The sequence below is a fragment of the Epithele typhae genome (genome assembly GCF_022376455.1).
Source record: "Epithele typhae strain CBS 203.58 chromosome Unknown BXZ73scaffold_125, whole genome shotgun sequence".
In the NCBI taxonomy this organism is placed as follows: domain Eukaryota; kingdom Fungi; phylum Basidiomycota; class Agaricomycetes; order Polyporales; family Epitheliaceae; genus Epithele; species Epithele typhae.
In genome coordinates this window covers 43,877-57,189 of record NW_025954316.1, presented here as the reverse complement: position 1 = coordinate 57,189, position 13,313 = coordinate 43,877, and the positions used below count along the sequence as shown (strand labels likewise).

Sequence of the window (13,313 nt, the reverse complement as noted above, 5' to 3'; positions counted from 1 at the left end):
GCCGGTAGTGATAGATGACCGTCGGCAAACAGACGGCCGGTGATGCAGCTTGAAGCGGACCGACTGTCGGCAGTGGAAGCCTCGGACCGGCCGCAGCGGAGCGCCGCCTGACGGCGGTCGTGCATAGCGCCGCCTGATGGCGGTCGTGCATAGCGCCGCCGCATCGGCGGCTGTGCACTGCCGCCCGCGCTCCGAGTGATCTGAAGTGGCCGCCCCCCCGACATGTTTGTATTCGTTCTCCGCCGTTATTGGTCTTAATGACATGCGAAAGAGCGCGTTATGTGCGTATTAACAGCGCGAATCAAAAGTGCCCTGGAACGTTACGTTCTGTGCAGGCGCCGGCCCGTGACGTTATATGTAAAAATGGGGATGAGATGGAGTATGCTGACATTAACTTACATCGGACGGACGGATGAATACCCAGATAGTCTCTGCATAATCTGTGGATAACGAAAGAAGCAAGAAGCGTGAAGAAATAGCAGAAACTCGCGAAGATATACTGTTTTGACCAAAAGTGTGGTTCACATGTAGGTGGGCTTCCATATGTTGGGATGGAGGATAGATATTGCATATCTGTAAGCTTTAACATTGATTGTAGTGTACACAGACCAGGAATCTATGTTTGTGCGCAGACAGATTAAGAATTGATGGTACAGTGCGATATGTCATTTTTCAATGACATACACAATATCGATACAACATGCGAGCTCATCACAGCACACAATAGCAGAACAGACTCGCCTTTACAGCAGCTTTCCAACGCAAAAAGAATCTCGAAATTCCGACAGGAACCCATGGAGATGTCGCACATGTGCTCAGAATGCATGCAGTGGTCAAGTCGTACCAAATCACCAAGCACACGAAGCCACATTCTGAGCACATGTGCGACATCTCCATGGGTTCCTGTCGGAATTTCGAGATTCTTTTTGCGTTGGAAAGCTGCTGTAAAGGCGAGTCTGTTCTGCTATTGTGTGCTGTGATGAGCTCGCATGTTGTATCGATATTGTGTATGTCATTGAAAAATGACATATCGCACTGTACCATCAATTCTTAATCTGTCTGCGCACAAACATAGATTCCTGGTCTGTGTACACTACAATCAATGTTAAAGCTTACAGATATGCAATATCTATCCTCCATCCCAACATATGGAAGCCCACCTACATGTGAACCACACTTTTGGTCAAAACAGTATATCTTCGCGAGTTTCTGCTATTTCTTCACGCTTCTTGCTTCTTTCGTTATCCACAGATTATGCAGAGACTATCTGGGTATTCATCCGTCCGTCCGATGTAAGTTAATGTCAGCATACTCCATCTCATCCCCATTTTTACATATAACGTCACGGGCCGGCGCCTGCACAGAACGTAACGTTCCAGGGCACTTTTGATTCGCGCTGTTAATACGCACATAACGCGCTCTTTCGCATGTCATTAAGACCAATAACGGCGGAGAACGAATACAAACATGTCGGGGGGGCGGCCACTTCAGATCACTCGGAGCGCGGGCGGCAGTGCACAGCCGCCGATGCGGCGGCGCTACATCAGCAAAGTGGGCGCGGAAACGGTAGCGTCTGATAGTGCACAGGGGCATTCATAGCGTACGATAGTTAGTGATAGCGAAGACAATAGACGGTAGCTGAGCACCCAAGTAATGCAGTAACTCGTAGTGTATTATCGTCTGCTTCTTCCGCTATCAAATGATGATCGATTCTCGCGGACAGGGCTATCATTTCTGAGTGCGCGCGCGACCATATACCGGTCATCTGCGGCGCATGAGATGATAGCGCTACATGATAAAACGTCAGATTTAGCGGAGGGGATGACAGCATCATGCAGAACATTATGGTCTTCCATCGCACACTGGGGATCACATATTACGCAGAGAGTACAATCCAATTGTGCAATAGTAATCCATTTGGGTAGATACGAAACAGCAGGTATCCTATACAATGGACATAAGAGCAGAATAAACGACTTACACAGTCAGCAATGTGGGCGCGTCCTTGAGGCCTCTCAACCAGCAGTGAGCACATCGACATAGTACTCCTGTGATGCATAGGGTCGTCCCTGCCATGAGTGCCATGAGAGTGGTCAGTAACGGCCTGTAGAAAATGCGAATATATATAGTGCTCACCCAGTGATAGAGCAGTCAGTGTGGAGGGCACGGAAAGGCCGGTCGAGCGCAGCGAGGCGCGTGGGGAGGCGCGGGGAGATGGTCGTGATGGTGAGCATGGATGGCCGTGTATTCATCGTCTTTCCTCCTCACTCCAGTTTGTGGGGAACTCCTCAACGTGCTCGTCGTTCGGAAGCGTGGTGAACGGGGAAGGGGAAAGCGAGGAGGGAGTAGTCAGCGGGTGTGGCCACGGAGAACGCGGAGGAAGCGAAACTCACCTGGGTGAACTGGGACACGTTTACGAACCGGATCGTCTCCTCAACCGAGTGGCCGACGGGGACGTTGTCAATTGCGGTGGTTCAGTTGTCCGACCCCACCGAACGCACCTGAGGATCCCCTTATGGGTCGATGATGAAGAGCCCACAGAGGGCGATGCCCTCGTCCTCAACGAGCACGACGTGATCGGGCGAGATGGACATGTCGCGGTGTGCGACGAGCAGGAGCTTGAGGTTTGGACCGAGACCGCTGCTTGCGTGGGGAGGTCGCTCAAGCGATGTGTGAGTACTGCAAGTTGGTCAAGGCAGCTATGGACGAGCGGTCAGTGCGGAACTGATCTCGGTGGAAAAGGGAAAGGAACGCAACCCGGCGAGCCGCTGCTCCTACAAAACGGGCTGGTGCTCGGGGTGGACGTTTCGCGCGCATTCAGCAACACCTGCCGGAAGTGGTCACCCGCAGGTCTAGCAGCAGAAGCCCACAAAGCGTGGGCTCAACCGTGTAGTGTCCTGGCATCCTGCTCACCTGCCAGCCTGTGTGGAAGTTCTGAAGACGTACCTGTACACCACACTCCCACTGAGTGGCTGCCGCAACACCTCCACCACATTTCCTTACATCCCCGATTACAAGCGGAGTCACTCGGGACTGATGTAAGAGCACGCGGAGCAACGTTGACACTGCCGGCGAGGCTGAGGAATCAGCGCGAAGGGGAGGAGAAGAGGTAAAAGAGGAATTTCACACCGCGCGCCGTGACCATAAGCGCTTAAGCACCATGACTTCAAGCTTGATTACGTTCTGGAGGCGCACCAAGCTCGCGCGGTTGAGGAAAAAACATCGTGACTTGTGGTGGGTACGAGGAGGCGGAAATGCAGGGAGTGGGTGGTCATGTTGGCTTTGTGGAGGTGGGAAGTTGAACGTACCGAGCGCAGAGTGGCGGCCATGAGGGCGACGAGACAATGATGGTCTGCGAGAAGTTGTTAAAAGCCACATCAATGTCGATAGAAATGTGGGTACTGTGAACGAGATGCTGAGAGCAAAGGGAGGAACTCACCATGTCTTGATGGATCACCCGCGAGCGTGAGTGGCACATCGCGCTGAGGGGATGATGGCGGTCGCAGGGGAAGTCCAGTAGGCGCGCACGCGCGCACACGCGCCCATGCAGTCTGGCGACCGAACGGAGGCCAAAGCGGGACGCCACTGCGGCGCCGCCGCATCGAACCACGACAATTAGCAAGAAATAATCGTAAGCAAATTTTGCCAGACCACACTGCACAGACTCTTCGTCATTGCTAACACCGACTGTAGTACGTCTTCCCAACGATGTATATATCTTGACTTAAATTTTGTATTCGCAACCTGCTCACTGCCCTCGCCCGTGCCCCGTGCGGCGTGCGCCGCGCGTTTGCCGTGCCGCGCGTGACTACGAGCGCGTCGAATAGGAGAAGGAAGAGGCGGAGGCGGGTGATTCACTCGTAACGGTGGTGGTCCAGTTGTGTCCCAGAGAAGCAAACATTCTGATGAAGAGGATACACATGGAAAGACCAGGTTCCGCAGAGCAGCGAGAAATCAGAAGAGATGTCAAGAACAAATTTGGGGAACAGAGGCCCCGGATGGGAGAGGGGGAGGTGGTGAGGCTCGCCGTCGCCGGACTCCGTCCATAAGCGGTACAGGCGCCCGCGCTGACCCGTGTATCCTCGCGCGCACCGCGTTCTCTGCCGCGCGCACTGTTCGCGCACTCGCGAACCGACCGTATAGCTCATTAAAAACTTACCATGCACCCAGCGCGCCATGAATCACCCTTTGAGGGGTGCATGATCGTCTACTATCATTATCATATCATCGACTATAGCTTTCCGTCTAAGCTACTAGTGCCTGTAGTCGATCCATCATAACCTGTATGCGGCCACGAAATATGATCAAACGTCATATCGAAGACGAATGAATATCAGCTGCTACCGTTCTGCTACCATCATTTGTCGTGCAGACAAAAGACGACCTGTCCCGATCTGGCAGAGTCGGGCGCTATCGGGCGCTACCGTTAAAAACACCTTTTGCTGATGTATGCACGACCGCCATCAGGCGGCGCTATGCACGACCGCCGTCAGGCGGCGCTCCGCTGCGGCCGGTCCGAGGCTTCCACTGCCGACAGTCGGTCCGCTTCAAGCTGCATCACCGGCCGTCTGTTTGCCGGCGGTCATCCATCTACTGCCCAGTGCCGGCCATCCATCTAATACCGGCCATCTGTTTATCGCCGGCCATCCGTCCATTGCCACCTGGTGCAGTGTCGGGCCTGCACCACTGCCTGGTGGTCTGCTGCTTGCATTGGACCCTGGTGCTCCCTGGTATGTCTGTCCTTGGACACCCACCTCCAAGTATCAGAGGTTTTGAAGGTGGCTGCTGCATGCTTGGGTAGGTTCAGCCAGACCTGGGTGACCAAGTTCTGTGCTATAACACACCACAGCACTACCTGTGTGGTGTATACTCCATAACTATCCAACCTTGAGGCCTAATTGATCATATGAAGCCTTACATACACCACACAACATGTTTTATGCATGCTACACTGTACTCACTTCGACCGGGTCCGGCCGGGCGGCTCCTCTGGGAAAACCAGGGGAGTCCGGCCGAACGACTCCCCTGGGAAAACCGGGTGAGTCCGGCCGGAAGACTCTGCCGAGGTAACCGGGTGAGTCCGGCCGAGCCCGGGTGAACGGTACCTTCGGCAAATGGCGGTGTCCCGGCTGACCGACTTTGCCGAGGAAAGCCGGGACATGCACTGAACTCGAATTACTCGCCATGTACGTGCAGCGTCCACCAGCATTTCAGATATGAGCTTGTATCGCTGACGTTGACTCCCGCGTGTAGCCAGAACACGTGCTGCTTGGTGGTCGCTCGAAACGCAGTGCGTTCTATTAACTGCTCCGCACCTTCGCATCACCTCCGTCAATGTCCGTAACCCACTACTCGTCCCGTAGGACAACCGCAAGTATCTCGTACATTTCCCCTCTGCCTCCTTCTCTTCGTGCGCTGTGCTGTATCTCACTGACTTTTCCCGCAGGCTTGGCGGAAGCTCTCTAGGAGGTATGGCGCCCGGGTGCGTCTCTCAGCGTGCCGCGCTTACGACGCGTGCTGAAGGTGATCGCGATAGTTGGTATACACGCCCATGATCAACGCCAAGGTACGCTTTACCGGTTCCTGTATCCTCCTTGCGGCTACTTGTATGTGCGATGAACACTGACCCTATGCAGATGTTCGCTGACGCAAAGCACAAACACTACCGCGAAGTCCGGTTTAACACCGCGCATGGAGAAGAAGGCGGACCTGAAGACAGGCCGCTCATCATCCAGTTCTGCGCCAACAACCCTGACCACCTCCTCACCTCTGCCAAGGCACTCGAGACGTACTGCGATGCGGTCGACATCAACCTTGGGTGCCCGCAAGACATCACGAAGAAGGGTCATTATGGGTCGTTCTTGCAGGATGAGTGGGATCTCATTCACGACCTCAGTGAGTCTCTCCCTTCTCTCGTGGCAGACACACCCCTCAACTCCGGAGGCCAGTCGGCATCGGCACAAGAACCTGTCCATCCGCGTCACTGCCAAGTTCCGGGCGTTCCCAACGGTCGAGAAGACGGTCGCATACGCGAAGATGCTCGAGCACGCCGGGGCGCAAATGCTCAGATGTCACGGCCGCACGCGCGAACAACGGGGCCACAGATCTGTAAGTTTGCGCCTTCGTTGCGTAGGTTTTTCTCATCTTCGGCATGACAGGGAGTCGCGGACTGGGAGAAGAACCGGGCGGTGAAGAACGCGGTCTCCGTGCCCGTCGTCGCGAACGGGAACATGCTCTTCCACGGGGACGTCGAGAGGTGCCTCGCTGCGACGGGCGCGGACGCTGTCATGTCCGCCGAGGGTAACCTCTACAACCCTGCCATCTTCACTCCCGCCCAACCCTCTGCCTCTACCTCCACGACCGCCTCCCCCATAGCGAAATACCTCACCGGCCTTCACCCGCGAAGCACCATCCTGGCCTCAGAGTACCTCACGATCGTCCGCGAGCAGAAGACGCCCACGGCGCCGAGCGCGGTCAAGGGCCACCTCTTCAAGCTCCTCCGGACGGCGCCTGCGAAGCACACGGACCTGAGGGAGCGAATGGGCCGCGTGCGCGTGGAGAAGGATGAGCGCACCTGGGACGGCACGTTCGAGCAGTACGAGGAGATCGTGCGGGAGCTCGACGCACGGCTGGATGTGAGTGCTCATGCCGCCCCTTGTCTTGAGTTTGCGCATCTCCGATCTCCTCTCCCTCCCTCCATTTCCCTCTTTGAGCCTTATCTGATGCCTTTTCGCTGTTCGGCAGGCAGACATCGAGGCCATGGATGCAAAGGACAAGCCACTCAAGGAGCTCGCGGCGCACGCACCTTGATACCGCGACCAGCTTCCCTATCCTCCCCCACTGGCTCGTGTGCTGACAGTCATCCAGCCGGCGACGGTGTCAACGACAATCCAAGTCTGTCACATGCAGACGTTGGCATTGTGATGGGAAGTGGGTCGGATGTCACGAAGAATGAGTCGGGGTAAGTGTCTTTTTATTTATCCCTTGTGCCCATTTCTCACGGCGCACAGACATCGTCCTGTCAGACAACTTCGCCTCCATCATCGCCGCCATTCGCGAGGGCCACCGTTCATACGACAACATCAAGGTGTTCACCCTGCGCCCCCTTGCGAGTAACGTTGCCCAGGCGATCGTGCTACTGGTCGGCCTCGTGTTCAAGGACCAGAAGGTCCTCTCCATCTTCCCTCTCAGCTCCGTCGAGGTGCAGTGGGTAGTCATCATCAGCGCAGGACCACCCGCGATGGGGCTCGGCATGCAGGCCACAACCGAGAATGGCATCATGCGCCACCTGCCCCACAACGCCCGCTGTGGCATCCGGTCCGTCCTCCTCGCACGCCCAGCGTCTCACAACCCGCTCACTTTCCCTCCTGCAGAGGTCCTCATCGACATGGTCACGTACGAGATCATCCTCAGCGCGCTCTCGCTCCCGTCCTTCGTCGCCGTCATCTACGGCTTCAGCTTCCACGATCTCGGTGCGGGCGACTGCAATGAATCACGTGCGGGGTGCGAGGTCGTGTTCCGTGCGCGCAGGAACATGCCTGCCCGCACGGGTGGCCATCACCCGTGGTGATGACTCCTAGGTCTCACTCATCATTGAGGGTGAGTTCATCCCAACTCGCCTGTTCTCAGTGCTCACTGTGAGTGTGCACACCCGTTTCTAGCCGTAGCTCCTCACTGCGAAGCTCGTCTGTGCGACTATTCACTGATCGGAAAAATCGGTTGAGGCGCCTCCAAACACACGCATCATTACAATCACAATCAAGTAAGTGCAGTTCGACCTGGAACATTTGACGAGCTGCTTATTTACGACTGCTAGTACTTTGTATTTCTACATGTCTGACTGAGGTGGGGCAGCCAAGCGGCCATCCTCCTGAACAACCATGTCAAACACGGTGAACTCAGCTGGACGAAGTGCTAACCCAACATAAAGGTTCATCCGATCACCAGGCGACTCCATAGCCCACTTCTCACCCATACATTCCTTATACAGGTACTTTTGCGAGGCCTTTGCCATCCGGGGAAGATCGTTGCTGACTTTAATGCCGCGGACGCGCTCACGACGAGGCATCGTCTTGCTTGAGCCGGTCAACTTCCCGGTGGAGCGCCTAGGCAGCTGCACTGCGGCTTGGGCCGCCCTGCGCTTGCCTAAGGTGACCGGCTCGTCACGGTTGTCTTCACTCTCATCTCCGTTGCCAAGCTCATCACCCCCCATGTTTTCCTCGTCAGTGTCGCTTAGGACGCCGTAGTCTACCCCTTCCTTGGCGGGGCCAACAGCATCAAGTGATGCGTAAAGAGCACGAAGCTGGTATGTTGTGTCAGCATGTTGAAGCCCCAAAATGAGGCTAACCTGCATACCTTATCTGACAGCCATCCGACCTCAACCACGTACAAAGCGCCCTTCTCGCGCAAATCCGCTGCGGCAGCCCGCCGAGCCTCACGTGCAGCGAGAGCAACCTCGTCGTCATTGGAGTCTGAACCTTCGCTCTCCGAACCAGCAGTCACCTCCCCACTCTGCCAGTCGCTCCAGATGAGCTTTGCGACGCCACGCGTCTGCTCCCGCCCATGCTTGCTGCGGAAGGGCCGGATGCAGCACCGACGGGCATTCGCTTTCTGTTAAGTTGGAGGTGAGCATCCGCACGGCATATAACTCGTAATATTGACTCACCTCCGGTGGGCGAACGTGACGACGAGACCTCTTTCTCCTCTTAGTACCCTTCTCAATGCCCTCAGGAGTATGGTGCTCCTTGTAGCCCCTCACCAAGTTGACGAAGTAGCCCTTTGACGCTTTGACAATCCTGTCCATGCTGATATCATCTGGGATGCTGAACTCAGTATCTGGTGTGGAGATGGTGAGATTCGATGCCATAAATGTAAGCATGCTTATTAACTCACTCCGGTTTTGAAAAACAGTCTCTGCAACCGCCGAGATGAACCCATGGTTTACTTGGTGTTGAACGCCTGCGGTCCACACCGGGTTCCACAGTCATGTCTGGCCATCGGGAGCGAAACGAGGCATACTCCCAGGAGGCAATGGCTCGGGAAGGGGGTACGTCGCCGGCCTCTCGTCGTCAGGGTCGAGTTTGACCTTTGCAGCCTGGGATATGCCCATCAGGCGAAATGAGGTTGTATGGATCGCCTCCTGTAGGTGATGTTAGCTCACTGGCGCTCTGAGCTGATGAGACGCAGCACCTCTAGAGAAGGAATACGACGCGCACGATCCAGCTGGGGTGTAGCGCACCCCGAAGGCGCCCTCAAGGCCGTCAAGCCCTTGACAACCTCTGTGGTCTCTGCTTGCAGCGTGGCGAGAGAGGTAAGCCGGTTCGCCAAGTTCTCCAAGCGTGAATTCTGGTCCTGAACGACTCTGACCATCCGTTCAACAGTCTGATGCAAGGGAACAATTGCACGCTTTGTCGTGTTGATGGCCATAGTTTCCATTGATGCTTTGCACGACTGCTCGACCTCCTAGCCCGCCCGTGAGCATTGACAATCACCGCACTACTGAGCACGCTGATCCACATACCTCCAGAGTCCGGCCATAAACATCGTGCAGCCCGTCAAGCGGACGAGAAGGCAAGAGATTGCTCAAGTCGAAGTCGTTCGGGATGAACGACGTCTACTCAGGGTGGCCTGTGTGAGTTTGTGGTCTTGCTCATATAAATGAATACGTAGCTCACCTGCATACCTCGGGGGCCATATCCCCAGGACCCACCATCGGCCTCTTGCAACTGAGGGCCCATCGAGTCCCGGCCGTAAGAAGCCGAAGGCATACCTGGACGTGCAGCGGGCGACGCTGCCCCACCAGAGAACGCGAACATGTGCTCTGGTTGGAGCGAGTGCGGCGTCGCTGTCGTGATCTCCATGCAAGTCAGGTAAGCCCGTTGAAACTGAGCACGCAGGCGACCGTACTCACTGGAGGCCCAGTCTGGGATGTTGACTGCTCGAGCATATCAAATGCATCTCGCAGGGCCCCTCCTGGATCGACGCCAGCCCCCGGAGGTGTGGGCTGGGACATAGAAACAAGGTGAGCGAGTCGCAAGCAGATGAGCGCCGGGTGTGTACTGATGGAGGATGAGGCAAGGTCGTGAGCAGCCCTGTTGTCTGCTCACGACCTTATATACGCCTTTCCCAGGACCCTTTCCCGCACAGACCTGGAACCTGGACGCGTCCGAACAGCAGGAACAACACCAGCCGGAAGCCTTACTCCCTGTTAAACATGCTGCCTAGACCAGGGACCCAGAGCGCGCGGCGTTGAGTACCTGATATCTGTGCCAATGAGACGCGAGTGCCATCGGTGAGCTTCATTATGAATCTCCCTTCGTTGCTGGTTTTAAACCATCTTATGCTAGCTGCAGTGCAGTACGATATTGGCAGGAGGTTGGTATAGCTTTAGAGCGGGTTTAGATATCGTCGAGCAGTGGACGGTGCCGAAATTCAAATTCGGGTGGCCTGTAAATTGTGTGATGTCATTGATATGCGTGAGCCGCCGATCGGCGATGGAAAACCAATCACACCCCCATTTGTTGCTGGATAGAAGGCCCAGCCACAGTGCATAAATATATGCTGAGACATCTGTAAAGTCTGGTTGGATGATGCGTCCGGCCTGGCCACTAAGGAAAGACCATGTGCACGCAGGTGATGGGAGATGGTCAGACAATCCGGCTGCCGACCATTGATGTGTAATCCATGGTCCATCACCCTCTGGTTGAATGGCGTGTCCAGTCTGGCCACTGAGGAAAGACCATGTACCCACGGGCGATGGGAGACTGTCAGGTAATCTGTCTGAGAGGTATCAACGCATAATTAGTGGTTCATCACCTGTCCTGTCCGCAGGCATTTAGGAAATGTGTCGGCGTGCAATATGACGGGTACAGACGATCCGCACGGGCGTGCAATAACTGGTGGATCGATTATGAATGCACACGTCTATTCAGCATTCAGAGGTTGTATGGACAGCGCGTGATATATGGGATGCACATGATCTTTCCGGCATCTTTCGCAGTGTAGAAAGATTGCAGATGACACGGTGTGTATATTTAAACACTTTTACGCGTGTTGAATCAATGGCGGTCCAGACATCCGCGAGGTGCATACCTCGAGCTAACGCTACGTGACCGTCAACCCATGATATCTGTTGGTTTCTAGTGTTCCGGTGTACGCCCTCATCCGAGGCACGACCAGTATGCTTAGTCATGTATACTACGTTCCCACGCATTGTACAGTACTATGCCGCCGTATCATCTGAGGTCAAAATTCATTCTATCATCTAGCTATCCACCATCGTCGTCCTATCCGACACCCTGTCCGTCATCCGGCGTCCTTTCGCCTCTACGGCTCTCTTCGTCCACTGCTCGATTCTTCACACCATCTCCTCCTCTTCCCACTGTGCTCCGACGTCACCAGAATCTAATGCCACCGTAACCATCCATGCGCCGTCCGGGCTCCGACGTGTCCGTGGTAGACCCTAGCGCGCGCGAGCGGGTGGCCCGGGCGAGCCTACGCGCCGCGACGGAGCCCCTCTCCCAGACAGTATGAAGCCACGGGCTCCTATAAGCCCCTCTTTCCTTCTTCCTTCGACTAAGTAAACCTGAACTAAGCGCGCCTCCCAGTCCCGTATCTGCCGTATCTGCTGGGCGAGAATACGTACCGGTGCGTCTCAGTACGGTACCTTGTGTTCGCGAATTGGTCCCTGATTCATTTGAACTTCCAGTGGCCACGATGTCTACTTCCATCATCCATCGGCTGAACGAAGACATCCTCCTTGCCATCCTCTCCTATCTTCCAGGCCACGATGCAGTACAACTCGCTCGTACCTGCAAGTTCATGTACGCGCTCTCCTGTCCAAATTGTAGTGTGGAGATATCCCACTTGGAACAACACAAGGTATCTCGGCTGGCTGAGGCGATCTGTCGGCCTGGTTCTTCCTGCGCAGCCTACTTGGGAGATCTCGGCATCTCCCTGATGTCAAATAAAGACGAAGACATAAGGGCCTTGGGCGAGATCCTCAGGACTATCAAGAGCCTCCGCACGCTGAGTCTTTCCGCCGCGACTCAGAAAGGCTGGACGGAATGCCCATCGATCATCCACGCTCTCACTCAAATGAAGGATCTACGAGCACTCGATTATTATCCAATCTTCCTCGACGACGTACTTCCGATGATCCAGTCCATCCCCTCGCCTAACCTCGTCAACCTCAGTCTTGGGTATGATGTAGTCTGCCATCACGATTTCGCTCCTCTGCTATCGGCGCTCAAATCATTCCCCAAGCTCGTCATCCTCACCTTGTATAACTTCACCCCGGAATTGGGCTCTCTTGATGCTATTCTGACATCATCGCTCCCGTCCATCCGGCATATCGCCCTTAAGGCGGTCTCCATCGCCGCCACGGACATCCTCTACCTCTGCCCTAACCTCGAAACGATCGAGCTCTCCCCAAGCCACGAAAGAAAGCACATGCAAGGCCACACGGATCAGACCCGGCCGAGATGGCCCACCGGCAAGGTCTCCAGCTTCACCGTGGACATCCGCCACGGAACGAGATTCGGCGGGCTCGTCGTCCTGCTCCACGACGAACAGCTGCAGGATATCCTCGTCGAGCTGCTCGAGCGCCGCGCGAGCCCCGTCCCGTGCCTCGAGCTCGGTGGAGATTGGGAGTTCACCCGCGACGGCGCCACCGCCGTCGACGCCGACACGTCGCGCCGCCTCGCGCGCCTCCTCGCGGCGCTCCAGCCCCGCGCGCTCACCCTCCCAGTGCACGCGGGCTACCAGAGCCCGGACACGGATCTCGACGGCCGGATGTGGATCGCGGCCGCGCGGAGGCTCACGCGCCTGCGTTCGCTCACCCTGCGCAGCGTCGGAGCGGACGACTGGGAGGTCCTGGCAGTGAGCCCGTCTGACGCGGAACTCATAGACCCCATCTCCCTGGTGCGAGTCTCGCGGGAAACGCTGCCGGCGGCGCTGGCGCAGCTCCCGCTGCACTGCCTGTTCATCGATGCCAGCGCTCGCCCCGTGGGCTCGTCGGACGGGCGCCGCAGGCGTGGCTCGCTCGAGCCCTACATAGAGCTGAAGCGTGTGGAAGCGTTGGATGCGCTCCCCGCGAACCTGCTTCCCGCGCTCACGGAGATGCGCGTTCTGGGCATCAAGGGGATGGCGGCGCAACCCGCAGAAGTGTTCAAGGACGCCAAGGACTCGGAGCTGTTGCTTCGAGAGTTGGATGGGTGGAGGAAGCAGCACGCCGGTGAACGGAACACGCGTTGGTGGCGGGTCGATGGGACAGGGGCGGAGCGGAGGTTGGTGGAGATTTGGCGCGAGTACGG

At 56.3% G+C, this 13,313-nt stretch overlaps 4 protein-coding genes across 4 annotated transcripts; 2 read left to right on the top strand and 2 right to left on the bottom strand.

Moving 5' to 3' along the window:
• Positions 1 to 2,513: 2,513 nt before the first annotated feature.
• BXZ73DRAFT_56758 (uncharacterized protein) lies at positions 2,514 to 2,678 on the bottom strand (the record flags this gene model as incomplete). The annotated part of the gene is made up of 1 exon (XM_048021505.1): positions 2,514 to 2,678. A coding segment is annotated over one exon (165 nt), but the record flags the coding sequence as incomplete, so codon positions are not given.
• A 2,768-nt stretch (positions 2,679 to 5,446) lies between these two features.
• On the top strand, positions 5,447 to 6,856 carry BXZ73DRAFT_56741 (Dus-domain-containing protein; the record flags this gene model as incomplete). The annotated part of the gene is made up of 6 exons (XM_048021504.1): positions 5,447 to 5,482; positions 5,537 to 5,566; positions 5,637 to 5,899; positions 5,949 to 6,108; positions 6,159 to 6,664; positions 6,787 to 6,856. Coding segments are annotated over 6 exons (1,065 nt in total), but the record flags the coding sequence as incomplete, so codon positions are not given.
• Positions 6,857 to 6,869: 13 nt separating this feature from the next.
• BXZ73DRAFT_12618 (uncharacterized protein) lies at positions 6,870 to 7,528 on the top strand (the record flags this gene model as incomplete). The annotated part of the gene is given in 2 exon segments (XM_048017469.1): positions 6,870 to 6,955; positions 6,967 to 7,528. Coding segments are annotated over 2 exon segments (648 nt in total), but the record flags the coding sequence as incomplete, so codon positions are not given.
• A 300-nt stretch (positions 7,529 to 7,828) lies between these two features.
• Positions 7,829 to 10,012, bottom strand: BXZ73DRAFT_107807 (uncharacterized protein; the record flags this gene model as incomplete). The annotated part of the gene is made up of 9 exons (XM_048017008.1): positions 7,829 to 8,302; positions 8,356 to 8,610; positions 8,666 to 8,835; positions 8,893 to 8,958; positions 9,019 to 9,139; positions 9,190 to 9,462; positions 9,521 to 9,613; positions 9,675 to 9,854; positions 9,911 to 10,012. The coding sequence occupies 9 exons, from the start codon at positions 10,010 to 10,012 to the stop codon at positions 7,829 to 7,831; spliced, it is 1,734 nt and encodes a 577-aa protein (XP_047871566.1).
• Between the last annotated feature and the right edge of the window lie 3,301 nt (positions 10,013 to 13,313).